Consider the following 20,769-nt stretch of genomic DNA (forward strand, 5'->3'; position numbering starts at 1 on the left):
GACAACGTATATCGGCTCGGCGTCAAAACCGAGCCGATATACGTTCGTGGGAATGCAGCCTCAGGCTAAGGTTACTGCAGCAGCAGCCAAGCACTAATTAATGCACACTATGCAGTTAGGACTTTCCCGTCTTGAGCCAACCGGGAGCTTGGGGTATGAGAGGGGCGTTCTCCCTGTCAAACCCCTAGCTTCTGGTGGCGTCACGATACAATAATACCACAGATGACAGGGGGCTCCATCAACCATCGGCACCCCATAGTGCAATTGTAAGGTATCATTGGGTTCTCGTGGCAGCTGGAAGCCTGAAAAGGCCTTCATCTCTGTCATGTAACTTAGCCTATTAGACCCCGCCTCCTACAGAGTTTAATAGGCTGATGTCATAGGCACTGTAGAATGCATGACAAGTAATACAGTGTACTATCCTAGCAATCGAATGATCACATTTTCATGACCTCTCCAGGGACTAAAAAACTGTGTCAAAACTTTTCAATGAAGTTTAATTAAAAAAGAAATAAACGAGTTAAAAAATAAGCAATTTTTCCCCACAAAACCCCCAAAATACCAATGTTTAAAAAATCAACACATAAAAGTTTTGTAATGACCCAAACATTGAAAAAATTTGTTATTTCAATGGCTTGGTGAACGTTATAAAAATAAGTTTGAGTGCCACAGGAGCATATACCAGCTGACGTTTTCATGTCTGGCCGATATACGCTACAATCTGAGCTGTTTTCCTCCTCCTCCCCCCCCCCCCCCCGTCATCTCTCTGCTTCTCTCCTCCCCTCCGGGTGTTTGCAATAGAAGGGAGCGGAGCTAAGCTCCACCCTTCCCATCTCTGGCTGTGGATAGGGGGTGGGAGATTAGCTCCGCCCCCACCCCGCCCATTGCAAACAGGCTCTGTTGCCGCATTCACAATTGTATGAGCTTCAGAGCGGACATCTTCCAACAGATGTGTTCTGTTTTTCACTGAATTGCGCAGCATACTGTGCATGTTCCTGCGTTTTGCGCCTGCATTTACGCACCTCCCATAGACTTCTATGGGAGCCTTTGCTGTACAATATGCAGAAAGATAGAGCAGGGCCTATTTTTCTGCGTGCTTCCGAAATGAGTGCACAAAAAAGTTTATGAAATTGAACCCATTGAGATCAATAGGTTCTATTGTCTGCGCATTGCAGGGGTATATTTTACTTAAGAAAAAAACCTGCCCTATCTTTCTGAGTTTTGCGCAGCAAAGGCGCCCATCGAAGTCTATGGGCGGTGTGCAAATATGCAAGGGGATGCTTGAAAAAATTTGTGCAAAACCACGAGGAAAAGAGCAAATCTGGAACTGATTAGGCTAAGCAGCCTTTTAAACCACGTAACGGGTATGTTGCGCGTGCGTGTGAATTGGCCCTGTGTGCACTAAAAGTATAGTACTATGCACAAACACGAGTGCAAATCTGCCTCATCCAACCTCATTAATATGCAAATATGTTGTGCTGAGGCAAGTGTATTTGTGCATACGCTCATGTGAAGCTATTCTAAGAATGGCTAAATCACAAGCCCTCTGCTGGACAAGGGTAGAGCATGGTTATGGTGAGTGAATCCGGGTATCTGTCCAGGATTATCCCATGTTGGTCCCAGTTTTAGAAAAAAAGCATATCCAATCTGTCAGTAACACCATAATGAAGCCTTGCAGTATAATCTTCACATACTCAACTGATGTTCTGTGTTTCCTCAGGTGGAACATGAGATGGATCCAGATTTCTGTGACACCAGCCTCCTCATGGTTGTTATTGGCCTGTTAATAGCGGGAACTGACACTACGGCTTCCACCCTAAAATTCAGCCTAATGCTAATGGCCCATTATCCAGATGTGCAAGGTATGAATCTTACTGATTTTGCAGACCAATAATACAGAACAACGCACCTGATCAACACCATATCACCGGTTATATAGTAGAGTTACTCCACATAAACAGCAGAGTCACTGTATTCAATACTTTACATTACTTATTCTCTACTGATCTTGAGTTACATACTGATATTATACTTCAGAGCTGCACTCACTATTCTGCTGGTGAAGTCGTTGTGTACATACGTTATTTATCCTGTACTGATCCACAGTTACATCATGTATTATACTTCAGAGCTGCACTCACTATTCTGCTGCTAAAGTTGCTGTGTACATACAGTTAGTCCCCGACTTGTGAACAGGTTCCGTTCCGGGAGCCTGTTCGCAAGTCCGTTTTGTTCGCAAGTCGAACAAATGGTTGTATGGAGGGGATCGCGGGTGGATCCCGCTCCATACAAGTCGGGTGCCGGCTGTTCTTACAGCGGGCACCCGGCGGCAGCAGTTCCGACGAGCCGTGGCGCTTGTCGGAACTGTTAACACTTTAAATACCGCTCTGACAGCGGTATTTAAAGTGTTAACAGTTCTGACGAGCGGCGCGGCTCGTCGGAACTGCTGCCGCCGGGTGCCCGCTGTAAGAAACAGCCTGCACCCGACGTTCAGGGGACCCGTACAGCGTCCCACGATGAGATCGCGGGACGCTGTGTGGTTGCTAGGCAGCCGGGGACCTCCTGAAAGGCCCCATGGCTGCCTATGCAGAGTGCCCATCAAGCGCACGGCTTGATAGGCGCTCTGCATAGACAGCCCTAGGGCCTTTCAGAAGGCCCCGGCTGCCCAGCAACCGCGATGTGACCGGACAGGCTTCTATCAGGCTTGATAGAAGCTTGTCCGGTCCCTGCACAGTATGATGTAATGCCATAGCATTACATCGTACTGTGCAGAAGAGATAGTTCGTATCTAGCGAAATTCGTAAGTCGAATGTTCGCAAGTCGGGAACTATCTGTACGTTATTTATCCTGTACTGATCCACAGTTACATCATGTATTATACTCCGAGGCTGCACTCACTATTCTGCTTGTGGAGTCACTGTGTACATACATGACTTATCCTGTATTCATTCTCAATAACAAGCTGTATTACACTCTAGAGCTGTACTCAGAGTGAACAGGAGGTACACCTAGAACACCAATTAAATATGTTAGCTATGTAATGACCTAGAACTGTCACTACATAATGCTATTGACATTTCTGGGAGAGTGTGTATATGTCTTTAAGGCCACTTCCACACGGGTGACAAAATTGCGTGATTTTCTTGCGATGTAACAGTGCTACAAATTGTATGTATGTAGAGCCCATGCTTTGCAATGGGTTCTTTCTAGAGTTGAGCTAACGTACTCTTCCCAGCTTAATGCTTGGAGGGAAAGAGAGGGGGAAAGAGAGAGGGAAAGAACGACCCCCCCCCCCCAAAAAAAAAAGCTCGGCACCCAGCATCCCACATACTAAAATGCTAGAATCTCCCATTGTAGTCAATAGGGTTCGTTACTCGAGTAGAGCTCTCGAATTTTACAAAAAGCTCGACTTGAATAACGAGGACCCGAGCATTTGGGTGCTCGCTCATCTCTAGTTGTTTCACATGAGCGATGCTTTTAGCCTGCGATATTACAAGAATACAAAATCGCAGCATGCTCTACACAGCCGCGATTTCCGAGGCTCTGTAGCCCATATTTCCCTATGGAGCCTTCCTTTGTGCTGCATCGCATGAAAACGAGGTCTTCGTGCGGTGCGATGCAACTTTTACAGAAGGAAATCCTACTGTAATAGCCCTAAAATAAACCCAGCTGCACCCCCCCCCCAAAAAAAAACATCACCTAGAAGGCATTGTCCGACACACATGTCCTCTTCAGCTCCAGCACTTGTCTTTAGTCTTCTGCCAACCCCCCCCCCCCCTTGATTGGAGGTTTAAAATCCCCGCCTCCAGGAAACGCTGGCTGTGATTGGTTCTCAAAAGCCACGGCTCAGCCAATCAGAGCCAGCACTCAATGAACCAATCACAGCCACTCATTGAATGCCTGTGATTGGTTCATCGAGCACTGGCTCTGATTGGCAGAGCAGCGGCACTCGAGAACCAATCACAGCCTGTGCTTCCAGGAGGCAAGCATTTTAAACCTCCAATCCAAGAAGGGCTGGCAGAAGACTTATGACAAGTGTGGGAGCTTAAGAGGAGACGCGTGTCGGAGCTGACAGCACCTCTAAGGTGATGTTTTGGTTTTTTTATGCAGCCAGGGCTTATTTTGGGGGAAGGGCTTATATTTTAGGGCTTATAACGTGAGTTGAACTGTTTACCCGTCTCCTTGGACTCTGGTATTGGGGTTTGCACTCAAGCATATCATCATATCGGGGAGCAGAGACCTGCACTTTTCCATCATTCCAATATTTCACTGTAATGTAGCCATTAAGAGTGACTCACACTGTAATGGCCACAGTGAACACCACAGCTTACTCCAGCTATTCCTACACTCAATCATTTGCAGGGTCATGAACATAGGTTGAATTCCTTTGATACTACAGTCAATAAGTGTATCCACAAATGGAGGGGCCCTATGTCTCCTACAGCTCTGACTACTCGCTCAGCTGACCTAATCATTGTTTCACAGCTAAAGTTCAGCAGGAGATAGACAAGACGACTAACTCGTTGCGTCCCCCTGAGATCATGGACAAGCCCCAGCTGCCATATACAAATGCTGTCATCCACGAAATACAGAGAGTTCTTGACCTCACGCCAACAGCACTTTTTCACGCCGTCACTGAAGACGTCAATTTCAGAGGTTATACAATCCCAAAGGTATGAGAACTTTCTACATTACACAGAATATAAAATGTATACATATATTAATTTATAAGAAAAAGAATCTATGCCTCTTAATAATACAGTGCAGTTACCTTCAGTGATAGTGATTACAGTGCAAACCTATTACCTCCAGTGATCACAAGTTTTGTCTTCCCTGACTAGAATAGTCCATGTTCTTCTCTATCCAGGCCCAGACCGTCATGACAGCTTCTACCAGCCACAACGTTTCTCTACACATTCTCCCTGTCCTGCCGCTGGCCCCATTGCAACAAAAAAAAGACAAAAAAGAAAACCAGCTGAGCGGTTGACAAAATTTTTAATCTCTCAGGACCAGGATGCCACTTCGACTCAATATCATTGTATAGATAACTTTGGGCTGCGGTGCCTAAGGGCTCCCACATACTTGTGTCTTTTTAACACTGCATTGTTTTAACGCGAATGTCAATGGGACTTTCTCATGTTAAAAACGCATCACAAGTTGGTGCTTTGCGATTTTTGTGCAATGCGTTTTTAACATTAGAAAGCCCCATTCACATTCGCGTTAAAAAAACGCAGCATTAAAAAAACGTAAGTGTGTGGGAGCCCTAAGTGGTACTGAGTCCCCTTCATTTGTATGTTTGGTGGGGGTCCCACTAATCACAAAATGACGGAATATCCTATTAATAGCGAGTCACTTGACGGGAATAGCCATATAATAATGGGGGCATATAAGCTGAACTCTAGTTACATACAGTGACATAGGCCACGTATAATACCCGACCAGTGATAGAAAATGTGATGAGTAGGGAATCCTTGACTATAATACAGCCCTCATAAACTAGATACATTTGTATAACGTGTAATTTCCCATTATCAGGGGGCGGCTGTGATCCCTTTCCTCTCATCTGTCCTGTCTGACCCATCTCAGTGGGAGACTCCGGAAGTTTTCAACCCCGGGCATTTCTTGGATGAGGAGGGGCAGTTCCGCACCAGATTGGCATTCATGCCTTTCTCAGCAGGTAAGAATTGGGGATGCACAGATGTAACCAGAAGAAGAGAGATCTTACTTAGGAATATCAGATGGTACTATATAAACAATTGCCTGTTACAAGGTGGATTATTGAAAAAAATGCCAAGTTACGACTTCTGTAGTCCTGCTCTTAGTCGGTTGAACATGTGCAGTAAAGTACTGCTATTTTACTTCAGCAGAGCTTTTTCATAAAAGGGCTCAGCCATGATTGAGTTCAAGCAATCGGCTGTCACCGGGAGTCCCACTGAAATGCATTGCACACTAGTGCACATGTGTAGCTGCTGCTTCCTTCACTTCAGAACGTGCTGGAGCCCCATTTTTGGGATCAGTAGAGTCCCAATTGATCTGAAAGTTATTCTCTATCTGGTGGATTAGGCATAATTCTCAAACATGGCACAACCCCTTAATGACCAATGATTCATACCCCACAGAATCGGACTGTGTAAAGCCTAGACAGATGAATCTCAATTTTATCGATTAGCAATTGTTACTGGGACCATTTTCTCAAATGTAAAAGGACCAAAAATGATCATGTTGTTTTTACCAATTGATGAACACCATAAAAATAAAGACAATGGCAGAATTTGGTTTTTTTCCACGCACTTTCCCTCTACTCCCAACCCCCTAAAAAATGTGATAAACGTTATACAACACATTATATATACCCGAGAGTGGTGCCAATAAAAAAATACAACTGTCCCACAGGGATGGCTTGATAAGCATTCAGCAAGGGATGTTTGGGGGACTTAAGTGCCACTGTCAGAATTGACAGAGGCATTTAAAGGTTCAACAGCCCCGATCAGCCACACAGCTGATCGGAGCTGTTGTCATTGGGTGTCGGCTGTAAGAAACAGCGGGCGCCCGCATTGTATGAAGAGAGATCACACCACGAGCTCTCTTCATACATAGACCTCTGATACAGGCCGTCAAAAAGCATATCAGTGGTCACTAAGGGGTTAAAGCACAAAATAGGCCTGTCACTAGGGGAATATATTCAGTAGTTAGGCCATCAGTAAAAAAAGGACCAAAATGTGCAATAACTCCTTTAATCATTGTATAGTAAGTTATGCAACTTTCTCATAGACTTTGTGTTTCAATTCCAGACCTTTTTACAACCTTTGCTTGCTGTAGGAACATTTTTGTTAACCATCTCCAGCCAACCTGGAATAATAGCACAAAGTCACACCCAGAGATAATAATAATAACCTGGTTATTACATCCAGCTGTGTTATTCTTCTAGGGAAGAGAGTTTGTCTCGGAGAGAACCTGGCCCGTATGGAGCTCTTCCTGCTCTTCTCCGCTCTGCTCCAGAAATTCACCTTAACCCTCCCGCCGGGAACAGAATGTCAGGACTCGAAATATCTGAACCTAAACAAGACTGAAATAATTGCATCAGGCCAGATATGTGCTGTACCTCGTTCCTCATCCAAGTGATCCCCGCTGTCCAGCTGCCCGCACATTGAAAAGCAAATCATAATAAAATATAATATCACAGTAAATGCAGCAAAAACACAATCAGGAAAAAATATTATAACATGTACAGGCAAAAAAAATGGGTTGAATGAGACGTCAGAATATCTCAGGTTAAATTGTGACTACATAAGCTTCTTCTATGATGTCTTACATACAAAAACTCTTCTACATCTGCGGTGCAGATTGTAAATCTAAGGCTTGTCAATTCATGCTGTGGATTTTCACTGTGGGTTTCACCCCTTCCCATGAGCGGAGTGATATCCACAGCAACATTCATGGAAAGTCCACATTTAACACATGCAAATTTTATTGAGGATCAGCGGCCAAAAATCCATTCCATGTGGTCGTTCCCTAATAGTTCCAGATCTCTGAATTCCTAAAGCCCATTTACACTACTACAAATCTGCCCAGGAAAAACTAATGCAGACTTCAATGCAAATGCATGTAAAAAAATCTACAGATTTGTGATGTGAACTTTCATTTCAACATAACATGCATCCACACGCAGAGTAGCCCAATTCAGTTTTCCGCATCAAGAATGAGCAGATGTCAATTTTTTCCCACAAAGTGGATTTCAAATCTGTTCACAGAAAAATCCACACTGTATGAGCTGTGCAGCGGATTCCCATTGAAATCAATGAGATAGCAAAAGGACACAGATTCTGATGCGCATTTTGGTGTAGAATCCATGTAAACAGGAACTATATAAACATTAGCTAGAAGTAGGTTGACCATTAACCAGACAATCGCTCGTTCAATGGTTGGTCAATTATCACTTTACAGATGCAGTCATAAACATTTTAGTCCATATCGGCACTACAGTCGTTCAAACTATTTCTGGGAGCGTGCGATGATGGACAAAGGATCCATCCTCCAACTATCAGACAGAAAATTTAAAGACCCCCAATTTCTTTCCAAACAATGATGGTGTGTCAATAGCAGACTGTTCGTTTTTAAATTTGACTTGATAAACAACCGTTTTAGTTGATGTTGAGCATTTTGATCAATTTCACTCTAATGTGTTTGGGCACCTTAATTGCTGGTATGGATTAATATATATTTGGCTGCATCTGCGAACCTTTAGGGTGGCCATACACAGTAGATAACTGTTGACTAAAAGCTTGTTCATGTGACAGCTTGAGAACGAAAGGGTCTACTTAAAAGTCTGTTAGGTTGTGCTGCTGGAGCCTGTTTTTCTACGAGTTTCTAGGCGCACACCTTCACAGGGTGAGATAATTGAGCTGGCTGGGAGTGGATCCCCAATACCCACTGGTGTGCTGCTCATATATACCAGCCCCTCTGACTAGAGGATGCTGGTTTCCCTTCACCCTGGGGTTTTGCTTTCATGCATGTTGTTCTGTATGTGTGAACAGTGACGTGTTCTGTGTCTGTGCAGTTGGCCGTATATGTGGTGTGAACAGGCCCATTCTATGTTGCATGCATTCCCTGGTGTGAACTGTGTCCTGTGCTGCTTGGATCATTTTACCATCTAGGGCGAGTTAGGTCCATAGGTTCCAGTGTGGGCCCGTCCCTATTGGGATGATAGTCCCTCATGCACGCAGGTTTCATGTGGAAGTTGGTCTTGTGAGAATAGGGACCCATAAGACAATGACGACCCTTATTGGTGGGCTCGTGGGCTTAAGTATCTTTGACAAAATACGAACAAATACCTCGTACCACATCTATTCTATCTGTTTATGCGTGCAGGTATGCTAGGTGAGTGTTTTGGCTGTTTGTAAGTCGCTGGCTTATGTCTGTTTTTCATTCTATGTCTGATCCACCTGTCCGTTAGTAGTTGGATGCCCGGTTCTTATTTGTTTGTCCTACCCATCTGTTGGTGGGTGGGCAGACGCCCGAGCATTTCCTGTCCCCTTCGTCCGTTGGTAGGCAGATGTTAGGGCCTTTTTTGTCTGTATGTTCCAGCATCTAGCCACCTGTATATCAAGCTGACACGCCCGTCCTGACTGCTCTTGTACCAAGTGATCTCAGGGTTTTGTTGGCAGTGCAGGACGAACTTAACAAAGTCCAAATGTGCAATCCCTATCTTCCCCGACATCTGCCTTTGGGAAAGAGTCAGGAGATCCTTATACACATTTAATACTCAGCTTGGGTGCTGTTTAATTTCTGTGGCAGCCTGGGGCCTTGTAAAAGTTTGCGGGTCTGCCATGGATTTCAGCCTATTCACTCTTTCCAATCCATTGTCTTACCTGTGAAGACATTATGATTTAAGGCTGTACAGTTTCGACGTTGGAAGGCATCCGTCGGGGTTGTCTTACTGTATATTGCCAGCCTCTCTGCTTTTGGAGCCTATCCAACGTGTCACCTCATGCAGTAGTGCCTTTAGCCAGCATATTGCGCCGTTGTATAACGGCAGAAAAAGAGTAAGCCCCCCTAGGAAAACCAGGATACAAATTAGATTGGAAAGGGTTAATCACTGCCTGTGACTTAATAGACTGATGTTAAATGTATAACATATTGCAGTATTGAAGTACTGCAGTATGTCATGCAAGCGATCAGATAAACAGAAGTCCAAGTCCTTATTTCTACCATTAAAAATAAAATAAAAAAATTGGTATCATTGCGTTTGTAAAAATCTGATGTAATTGCATTAGTAAGTGTTGGTATGAATCCCCAATTGCTGCCTCTTTAAATAATACACAGGTTTTTATGAACAAATGGAGTATTTGGATTGCTTGCAAATATCACACGGTTCAGCTCTGATGACTTATAAGAAATATTTTATCTGAGCTACTTTGAGTTTGTATATTAGTACTTAATATTGGAGTATTCCTTTAAATTTAGAATTGGAAATAAGGCTACTGGGATCTAAGTTGTGTCATGTGTCCAAATTAAAGGGGTTTTCCAGGGAGAATACTACTGATAATCTATCCTCAGGATAGGTCATCAATAGTTGATTGGCTGGGGTCCATTGCTTGGGACCCCGACCGATCAGCTGAGTGGGCGCATGCTGTTGCAGTGGCCATGAGTTGAGGCCCCACAGCACTCAGCTATGTGAACTGTGGGTCTGCACAGGTGGCCAGACATTAAGTATGAACTGTCGTGTTCTGCGTTGCATGCTATCCCTAGTGTGTTGGTGTGAACTGTGTCCTGTCCTGCTGTGAAATATTTACTATTTCTGGGCAAGTTAGGTCCTTAGGTTCCAGTGTGGGACGTTCTTATCGGGACGATCATCGTGCATGCAGGCAGGTTTCCTGGGATTAGTTGTCTTATTAGAATAGGGAACCGCGAGACAACGAGGGCCCTTGAAGCGGGCTCGCGGGCGTAAGTGACTTGTCCAATTCACGAACCAATACCTCAGACATTCGATAGTTATTCCATCTGGCGCAGGTGTTAGGGACTCTGAGTGTGGAACCACTGTGCTCACCAACCAGCCTGGCTTTTGGATAAGACCTGGTGGGGCTGGCAGTTGACCCCAGTGGTCAGATGTACCGCTGCAGGGCAATCTTAGATGGGAAACTTGCCCTCAGCTACTTAGGAAAATGGGAAGACCCCAGCCTTCAAGCAGGGTGATAGTCCTGATAAGAAAGGCCCCGCGCTGGAACCTCGGGGCTATCTATCCCTGACAGAACACAGGGACGATGTACTGAGCATAGGGCAGACAGAACAGGACTGACTTACCACAGAGATGTGAACGATGCACAGACTGGAAGGAAATGGACAAACACACGGAGGCAAAAACACAAGGCAAATAACATACATGATAAACTGATATAGGAAATTGGATCAAACAGACAAAACAGTCTTGCAACAGGTGACCTAGATGTGCTGGGTGTCTGAAGCAAAAACACATCAATACTGAGGCCAAGATGGAGGATTCCCAGCTCCCTAAAATAGGAAGATGATTTCCATTTAAGCTGCAGCTGTGCTGTGAGCACTGAGCAGGGTTAACTAGTGCAGTGAGTAGTAAGAGTACACACCTTATGTCAAGCCGCCCACTTTTGGAAAGTGACAGGTGCCACGCCCCTTTCCCAGGACCTTTGACCCTCCAGCCCTTCGTCACAGCAGCTGTCCGCCTGTGACGTGTATCAGGGGCCCCCACCCGTATTCTAAGCCTGTGACGCATCACGAGACACACTTTAGAATACAGTGTGTGTCATGATAATCATGGGCTTTTTTATATGTATAGTTTTGTCTTGGTTGTTATTTACCAACCAGCTCGACTTATGAGTATAATGGGTTAATATATAGAATGCATTTCAAGCCGCTAACAGATTTTTTCAGCACCGCAACCCGTCAGCCTAGACAGCTGTTATCTACCATGCAAATCATCCCCTATGAATGGGTTATTATATGTACCATTCATGTAATCCGCAACGAATGGGTTATTAAGTTTATAGGATGAGCTAATGTTAAGTGTAGCCTGCTAGGTTAACCTGCTGTTATATATCAATCATGTAAATAAAGAAGTTAATATATTGAAAGAAAAAAACAGACTAATGTATAGTTTTATAAAAGCTTTATTGAGAGCGCCGAATATATAAACTTGCGCTGTAAGAAAGAAGAAAAAAAATATAGAATATAGTTATTACATAAAGGAATGCATAAGAATGATTACATAGATGTGTATAACACTGTATAATGTTAAAAGAAATATAGTTACATTTTTACAATCTTTTACAAAGGTAGCCACGACATAGGGAGCATTGGTGTCAGTCGCTTTTTTGGCAATAGGCTCCCCTGGGTTATTCCGTGTGGAGATGGGGAGAAAGTCAGGATTTTGTTTTTGGGGGTACCAGTCGCAAAGCCGGGAGCCGAGCCTGTTTTCAAATCCTGGAGAATTTCTCTAGTACTGTGGCTGCCAATGACCGTAGAAGGCATATTAACTTCGGCCAACGCTCGCATAAAAATGTCCCAACCCAGAGGGTGATTTTTCTTGGTAGCGCTACGGCTCTGCGTAGCATGGCGGATCAAGTCCAAAATGTTTTGTTTGAGGGAAGTAACAGTTCAAAAGTCTCTCCGAGTTAAAGTTTTAGATCCATCATGGACTTTATTAAAAAATCCATCTTCAAAGAATCCACCAACTCGCGAGTACTGGCGTCTCCAGCGACATCGCTAGGTACATTAGCCTCCGCTATTGCATGCATAAAAATGTTCCATCCCAAAGGTATACTTCTTCTCACGAAGGTGTGACTCTGCGTCGTATGTCTGATCAACGCTGGGAAATTAGTTCCGTGAATTACGGTATTTTTATATACCAATTCGTGCTTATCGTTCCATGTGATAATATTCCGGTGATTGAGTAGAGCGGCCAGCAATCGCTCCGTGTTTTTCTTGCACGAGTGCGGAAGGTCCCAACGGCGAATGACATCAGCTATTTCAGCTTCATAACGCGAACGGTCGGCAGCATACACGGATGGAATAGCGTAGTCTGACTCCATATTAAAGTCTTTACCACCTCGGTTTAGCCACGAGCTGAGTCTTGGTATGATTCCTCTCGCTGAGTTCAATAGGTCGCTTTAGTGTAACACGCAACTTTGAACTAGATGGGGCATCCGTCAATGATTTCTGTATGCTGACTTCGAGAAGCTCACATTAGTGTGATCAGCTGACTATCACTTATGTCTAGGCCCCACCGGATGTGGGTGTGTGACAATGAACGGGATGTGGCTTGAATTAGTTACGCCTTTTTTACAATCAGTAGCTAATTAGTTCCAACTCGGGAAGTGTGTCAGTATAGTGATGAAAGATGATGTCTATTATTACACACTAAGAATCAAAGATTACGCTGTTAACAGTTAACACAGGTGTCTATCTCTCTATTTTATTATACTCCATGTAATTAACGATTATATAAAGATGCACAGATCATATTGAAAACACACGGTATCCGACATCTGTAATGACGGTCACAAAACTTATCTTTTATAAATTGGTTTACAAAATTATCATTTTTTTTAAAATCTGGCGTAAAGAAACGTAAAACACTCTCATAAGATAACCCACTATATAGCCATACAGACAGACGCGAGAGTGATGTGTTGGAACGGGTCAACGCAATAAGTCACAGTAACGTTTTTCCTTTTTTCTGTACAATACCTTCTAACCTTTTTCTTGGCCATGTCCATTATCCGGTCTCTATAACGCTCACAGGATTTCCGCAATACTTCAACATCCTGCTTACAATAGGCCTTCAACTCTGCATTAAAATCAAAAGTACAATCCTTTTGCGATTCATACCACTCCATGAACTCTTTTCGGTCATCAGGCATCATATACTCTGGGCCGTAATATTTAGCATCAGGTATGGGGCCGACATAATTCTGGTTTTCTTTAGTATTGAAAAAGTGAGGGAAATGTCCCTTGCCCCCTGAAAAACCCATAGCCTGAGGCAGCTTGCTAAGCTTCATGGGAATGAAGTTAAGCGAGTCTATGAACCGCAAGTTCATCGACGGTACCGTCACACACAGAAGGCGGCCGCCTTGAGTGATCATATCTATTTGAATCTTCTCAATTATCAATTGTTTGACTATGAAATACGAATCATATCGCCCGGCATTGTGGGCAATAAATGTGCAATCTTCAAAAGCGCCGCTGAGAAAAAAATTAACAAAATCGCGAGTACAAAAATCGCCCTTAAACTCCCAAGACACTGACCCGTGCAGCGGGGTGGCAAAAATAAAATTTGGAATGTGTTTACCTGTATCCTGTTGGCACTCAAAGTCGTAGATAATATACGTCGACGCATCTTCATCTGGTCCCCCTTGGTAAGGCTGCATGTAACACTCATGTTTGTCAAATTTCACCACGTTGGCTTTACAGATGTTACAGCGGAGCCCCTTGCATTCGTGAGGCTCAGAGCCTTTAACCACATAGCGGTAACAACTATCACAAAAGATTTTAGTCTTGCAAAACGCTTTATTCGCCGCAGCAAGGACCCTGTGTCGGTCTAAACAATCGGATGAGCGACAAAACACGCGACAACTGGAACAACGGTATATCGATTCTGCGGTCTCGACACACGATTCTGATTGACAAGCCTTGCAAAAATACTGACACGAGTGATTATTTTTGTGGTGGAAAACAGAACTACAATGATCACAAAAGTAATTTGCACCGATAAAGGCTTTTATATTCGTAATCCCGTAATAATGATCATCATGGTGAAGAATGTATACAACATTCCCACCAGATGTTTTGCCGGTGTGAAAATAACGCCAATCACCGCGATTGTGGTATAAAACCCTTATGGTTATCCCCAGGTGTTTCTCGAATGCCTCGATATCGCTAAAACTCACTAACTGATTGTCGGGAATGTCCAATTCGCGATGTAATTCTCTAGCACGCGCCAATAAAACACTATCATCGGGAGACCCCTTCTCTAACAGTGCGAATAGGCTGGCGGCTAAGCAGAGGTTAGAGTCGTAATTGTTAAAATCAAACAGCCATCGTTTTTTCTGCTTGATGATCTGTGTGTAAAGTATTGATTTTAACCGTCTGCGATGTCTTCCACCGCCGCGCCTATTCCGCACTATTAGCACTCTGAGAGTCAGAAATTCACCAGCTAAACACTCCGCATTACTCTGTAATGCATTGGCCACAGCATTTAAGAAACTCTCAGCGTTAAAATCATCCCGAGCCTGTTTTAGGGAATAAATAGGATCCAACCATCGACCGCCATCGATCCTCAGCTGTATAAAATCACCGGGTTGTATATCTCGTCTGATTCTGTCGAGCAAAGACTGAACGACACCGTGAACAGCATTAATCGCACCAATAAAAGATTGTATCCTATGCAGATTTGCAAAGCTGAAATGATCAATGTGCTCCACGGCATTGAAGTGACCAACTTCACGCCGTATATGGAATAAATGCTGTAAAAACACAGAAGCGTCAGCAGGTTGCTCAACACGATCAAACGGTATACGCTCTTGTTCCTGCGGGGGGATCAGCGGTGAGGGTTCATTATTTACAGATGGATTGGGCATGTCTGGAATCTGTGCGGTATGTGGAGCTGAATCAGATCTATCTGGGGGTGCGTCAGGGTTTTGTGGGGAAACTCTGGTTTGTCTCTTTCTGCGTCTTCTGACGGATTCCCTTCTTGCGGCCATATACAACATTTTTATGGCTTTTTTAACAGACTTTGCTCTACGCCAAACACAACCTCTGTTAGAACACTGTTTCTTCAGACCTCCTCCGACCATAGATAGTCATAAGGTGGGGGGCTGGTGGGGCTCCGTAATAGCGAGCGCGTTGGAAATCTTTCGCAACTTTACAACTAGTTTTAAAAGTTCATCGTTACTAAGGGGCTCTACAGGTGCGTGCTCTAGTTCTGATTGCCTCGTCCTCACTTGGGAAACTATAGTGAGACATTCTGATGCTTTAGCGGCCCATTCTGATGCCTTAGCGCTACATTCTGATGCCTTAGCGATAACGCCGTCACATAGAATCTGTATCGTATTTTTCATCTGTATCTGTCGCGTCACAAAGTGACGGTAAACAGGATCGTTAAGGTTTCTCAGTGTTGGCGATCTTTTTGAAACTTGATACTCATCAGATGATTTTCTCTTTCTGTGAGATGAAGTTGTGTGTGGTGAGGTAACTAGCGACTGCTGAGTATCAACACATGTTACTGCGCTAATACTAGCACTGTCTAGTTGGTGTTGTGTATCAGTTTGTGTTGCATTATGACAAACCCGAATATCATTTGACATTACGGCATGCGGCTTACCATTAGCGGAACCAGTGTTGCTGTCCCCAGGCTTTTCGGGCTCTTCCAAAACAGGGGATAGCGGTGTTTTTCTCACACAGTATCTCTCACGCTTCAATAAGTTGCGGCGATGTTTGACAGCAGTTGGTGTGGCGACGCGGTTGATGGTTATGTGTGGTTCTAGCGGCATCGGGTATCTCACGGATTCGCTGTGTGTCTGTAACACAGGGCTAGATGCATCCGCTGATACACTCGCATTTTCCACAGGGTTTAGCGTCAGGTTTGCCATCTCTAATGTTGTGTTTTCCCCAGCGATGACACAAGTATTCTCTGGAAGGAAGAAAAGAAAAAACACAATAAAAAAATGTGTAACGCTGTTGATGAATTACGCGGGATTTACGCATGTAACATCCGTACTATAATTGAACATTCGCTCAAATTGTTGCAAGCATCTTACCGATGACGCTTTGACCGGAGTCCCCCGACTGGCTCCCATGCGCAACCGATATAGGTGATAGCACCACCATTCTCACGCATCCGTTTTGCTGTCTTAGTGGACTCCATGGGTGATTGGCGTGTCCCAGCGACTGCGCTGGTCTTTCGTGATTTACGGATTCATTTACATCTGTAGCATCTGTATTGAGACAACGTTTATTTAGCATAACACATAACAACAATTGCGTAAACAAAACAACGCATACGGTGTGATAAATCCTACCGTTGGCAGACTGTGAGAAACAATCGAATAGCGCTGGGTCAAAAGTTTCGCTGATGTCATCCCAGTTCTCTACTTTATACAGCAAATGATAAAAAAAAAAAAAAAAAAAAAAAAAAAAAAAAGGGTAAAATTAACGTATTTTTAAAAAATGTAGCCTTAACGGATAGCTATACGAAATCAAGTGCGTAAACGCCGCACACCTACCGATTTGGGTGGTAGTAAATCCAAGGGGGGAATGATCGACACCCTGACTTTCCATCTGAAAATGCATAGAGAATTACTACAGCAAAAAAATAAATAAATAAATAAATAAATAAAAAAAATAAAAAATAAAAAAAATAAAAAAATAAATAAAAAATAAAAACTGATTTCTAGCACCGCTGCTGTTCGTTAGAAGGTTCGTCATTTAAAAATATTGGTCATGCATCTTTACTGATAGACTAAGGTGTCGTAGAAATATTACTGATCCGTATATTAAATACACACATATAATATATTAATTTGATACAGTAATATTATTACGTTATTAATAAGCATTATAATGATTAAAACTATAGCAAAAGACTAGTATATTGCACACATAGTAAGGTTAGCAAAATTATAAACATATATATATATATATATATATAATGTTTAATACAACAATATTAATAATCTGCTATAATTAAAAATAAAACACATCTAATGTAACGCGATAGTACATCATAAAACAATTAATGGGTACGGACATTAAAAATATACGGTATTAATAAGCATTCTAATAGTTAAAAACAAAGTGACATATTAGTAAAATGCGCACACAGTAAGACTAATATTACGCTATATACATAATTAAAGACAGTATGTATTCAAAATATATGTAATCAACTATACTAATTAAACATAGATCTATTGTAATGCACTAATTTATGTATGCAGTTATTAAACGTACGTATATCAAATACATGAATATTAATAATTACGTTAATACGTCAATATAATACGATAATAAAACAATGTTTTCAATATTACGCTATATGCATAATTAAAGTCAGGCTGTATTAAAAAAATATATATATAATCACCTATACTAATTAAACATAGATCTATTGTAATGCACTAATTTATGCATGCATTTTATTAACCGTACGTATATCAAATACGTGAATATTAATAATTATGCTAATACGTTAATATAATACGGTAATAAAAACAATGTTTATCCTTATACACTAATGCAAAATAAAAAGATAAAAACAATGTATTACCTTTATTGCAATGCTTTGTGAAGGGCTGGAGGCGATGAACCCGAGTTCAGTAGATGGACACAGATGTTTTCTGGCTCTGTAAAGAAGACGGGGCTGACTGGCTCGTGAGCTGCCTTAACTGAGTTAAGGACAGTTATATGCGCGGCTCTCAGCAGCCCGGCGGGCAAGTCCAGACAAATTCCTCAACAGGTGTTTCTAGTTGTTTACAAATCCCCCCTTGTCCCACACGTCTCAATAGGCACTTTTCTTTTTTTTTTTTTTCACAGGGTAAATAATCACTTCTGAGACACAGCCTCTTGGTTTTATTGATCCTATAAGTATCAGGATGTATGAGACAATCGGTCATAATGTGTCAAACTTCAGTTAGTGTTACGTTAGACCATTCAGCTGGCAGAAGGCTTAAACTTACTTAGCTAGTGTCACGGTAAATTAGCCATATGTCTAACGGATTTAATCTCTCAATAGCCTCTTTTTTCACAGGGTAAATAATTAGTTCTGTGACATAGCCTCTTGATTTTATTGATCCTATAAGTATCAGGATGTATGAGACAGCCGGTCATAATGTGTCATACTTCAGCTGGTGTCACGGTAAATTAGCCATATATCTAATATCCTAAATCCTTCATTCGTCAACACAATGAAACTTTGTAAATGCTATGCTAAGTTAAATATACGAGATACTTTATTTAAAAATAAAAAAAAGCAGAAAGTGATTAAAGTGTCCAGGTTTCTACGTGCTGTAATCAGTTGATTTAAAATCTACGAATGGTAGAATCAAAGCGGACTAGATTTATAAAAAGTTAGGAGCTAATTAAACCGCTGCATCCCCACTCTTGATGCATAATTACCACTATGGTCGCTTCAGGGGATGCACGTCGGTTACAGCGCCAATATTTTACACCATCCAGCGCCGGTTCTTATGCCGGAATTCAAAAATTGCATAAGGCACTTAAGGGGATAAACCAACGCAAAATTACAGAATGGCTGCAAAAGATTAATTGTTATACCCTTCACAAGCCGATCAGAAAGAAATTTGCTAGAAACAAAATAATCGCTGCTGATATAGATTCGCTCTGGGAATCTGACCTCGTGTGTTTAATGCAATACTCTAAAGAAAATGACGGCATAAAATACATTTTAACGGTTATAGATGTTTTATCAAAATATGCTTGGTGCGTCGGATTATCATCTAAATCGGGATCAAGCGTCGCCAGAGCCTTCGAGCTGATATTTGAGAATAGCGATCGCGTACCTCGAAAAATACGCACCGATCGCGGGAAAGAATTCATGAATCAACACATGAAGCGCCTTTGTAAAAGATACAACATACACCATTACTTTACAAGCAACAACGTAAAGGCTGCGGTGGTTGAACGTTTTAACCGCACTTTAAAATCACGAATGTGGCGTTATCTCACCCATCATAACACATTTCGCTATATCGATATTTTACCAGCCCTGGTATACAGTTATAACCGAACTTACCACCGTATTATCCGATGTCGACCTGTGGATGTCACTAAAAAGAACTCCTTAACAATTTGGCGAAATATCTACAGCGATATTCTGAACTCAAAGCATGAAAAGACTTCTTTACAAATAGGCGATCATGTGAGGATTTCTCAACATAAAGGAACATTTACGAAAGGCTATGAGCAAACTTACACTGATGAAATTTTCGTCATAGAGTCTATTAATACGCGATTTCAAAAACCGCTATATAAATTAATCGATCTGAACGGCGAAGCTATAGAGGGGTCGTTTTATAAAGAGGAAATACAGCAGGTACCCGCTGACGAGAACCGTGTCTATAGGATCGAGAAAATATTAAAGAAGAGGCGCATCCGCGGAACGGTGCATTATTTTGTGAAGTGGCTCGGGTACCCTACAAAATTTAACAGCTGGGTCGCTGAAAATCAACTGTCACCCGCATAGAGCATGGAGTCTGGCTCTTTTTATATAACTCTTCCTAGTAATGCGTCGTCCAGAATCTACCCCGAAAACTCAATTTCTAATTACACTACGAAACTAGCGAAGCCGATTCACCTCTCGGGCGCTTACGATGTGGCGCTAACTGAAATTCAGTACCCGCACACATGGGACACGATTGCGCCAACTGAGGGAAACTTTTTCGTGGCTAAAAATGGAAGTACTTACAATGAGTATTTTATCAAATCGGGTTTTTACGCCTCGTTAACAGATTTGACGCGCACGATAAATGACAGAATTGAGGGTTTAAGGCTAACAAACGAGCTCTTCAAGCTACGCTATGATGAAGTAAAAAGAATTGTTACAGTTACCGACTCTCCAACGCTACACTTTGCTCCGGGTCATAAGTTGTCCGTTCTGCTAGGCCTGCCTGAATATAACCCTGCTTTACCTGGGGATATCGCGGACAAGAAGCGGCATTTTGCGGACATAAAAGGTGGATTTTATACATTGTATATCTATAGTGATATAATTGATCACCAGATTGTAGGAAATAATTACGTCCAATTACTACGAACGGTCGAAATCACCGGTAAAAACAGCGACATTGTCACAATTCACTACAATCGCCCTGATTACGTGTCGGTGTGTAAACAACATTTTGACACGATTACAATCTCGATTTTATCAGACCAGAACACGCCTGTTAAATTCAAGTACGGGAAAAGTATAGTGCGATTACACTTTAGACCGCGTAACGGTTCGCAGCATTAAAACATGTTGTCTCAGCGGGTGTACGGTGATCCTACGCTCTACGTGAAACATTATTTGGCACAGAGTGGAAATGGAAAAATAGACGGATTTCACGGAGACGAGTATATGAATGGCGCTGGAATTGGCGGTGTCTTCAGGTCACTCTTCCGGAGGGCCTTGCCTCTTTTCAGAAAAGGTCTAGAATTAGTAAAGCCTCATGTAAAGACGGCTGTCAAAAATATCGCTACAGATGCAGTCACTTCTGTTTCCTCGGCTGTTTTGGACAGACTCAA

At 42.5% G+C, this 20,769-nt stretch overlaps 2 protein-coding genes across 11 annotated transcripts in view; one reads left to right on the forward strand and one right to left on the reverse strand.

Moving 5' to 3' along the window:
* The window catches only part of LOC136578872 (cytochrome P450 2C39-like), a 30,545-nt gene extending 23,342 nt beyond the window's left edge, over nucleotides 1-7,203 (forward strand). Inside the window, exons 6-9 of the mRNA XM_066579053.1 lie at nucleotides 1,721-1,862; nucleotides 4,486-4,673; nucleotides 5,536-5,677; nucleotides 6,929-7,203. Of these exons, the coding sequence (XP_066435150.1) occupies nucleotides 1,721-1,862; nucleotides 4,486-4,673; nucleotides 5,536-5,677; nucleotides 6,929-7,122 (666 nt within the window). The 3' untranslated portion in view covers nucleotides 7,123-7,203. The remainder of the gene's footprint in view (nucleotides 1-1,720; nucleotides 1,863-4,485; nucleotides 4,674-5,535; nucleotides 5,678-6,928) is intronic.
* Nucleotides 7,204-11,623: 4,420 nt separating this feature from the next.
* On the reverse strand, nucleotides 11,624-18,480 carry LOC136578526 (uncharacterized). 10 transcript variants are annotated; one of them, XR_010786642.1, is made up of 6 exons: nucleotides 17,795-18,479; nucleotides 16,752-16,806; nucleotides 16,548-16,619; nucleotides 16,287-16,463; nucleotides 11,783-16,159; nucleotides 11,624-11,670 (listed from the first exon to the last, which is right to left on the reverse strand). XR_010786642.1 is itself a non-coding variant. In XM_066578656.1 (6 exons), exons 5-6 carry the CDS (start codon nucleotides 15,321-15,323, stop codon nucleotides 13,125-13,127), a joined length of 1,698 nt encoding a protein of 565 aa, XP_066434753.1. In that variant the 5' UTR covers nucleotides 15,324-16,159; nucleotides 16,287-16,463; nucleotides 16,548-16,619; nucleotides 16,752-16,806; nucleotides 17,795-18,479; the 3' UTR covers nucleotides 11,624-13,124. The 10 variants fall into 10 exon arrangements, 9 of the variants coding, with proteins under 9 accessions (XP_066434753.1, XP_066434758.1, XP_066434750.1 ...); XM_066578656.1 differs by having other exon boundaries at nucleotides 11,624-13,318; nucleotides 13,820-16,159; XM_066578661.1 differs by having other exon boundaries at nucleotides 11,624-13,318; nucleotides 15,851-16,159; nucleotides 16,752-16,827; nucleotides 17,795-18,101.
* Between the last annotated feature and the right edge of the window lie 2,289 nt (nucleotides 18,481-20,769).

The sequence above is a fragment of the Eleutherodactylus coqui genome, chromosome 9 (assembly GCF_035609145.1).
Source record: "Eleutherodactylus coqui strain aEleCoq1 chromosome 9, aEleCoq1.hap1, whole genome shotgun sequence".
Taxonomy (NCBI): Eukaryota; Metazoa; Chordata; class Amphibia; order Anura; family Eleutherodactylidae; genus Eleutherodactylus; species Eleutherodactylus coqui.

Coding starts and splice junctions, on each gene's coding strand:
- LOC136578526 (XM_066578653.1), bottom strand. CDS start 15,323: ATGGTCGGAGGAGGTCTGAAGAAACAGTGTTCTAACAGAGGTTGTGTT.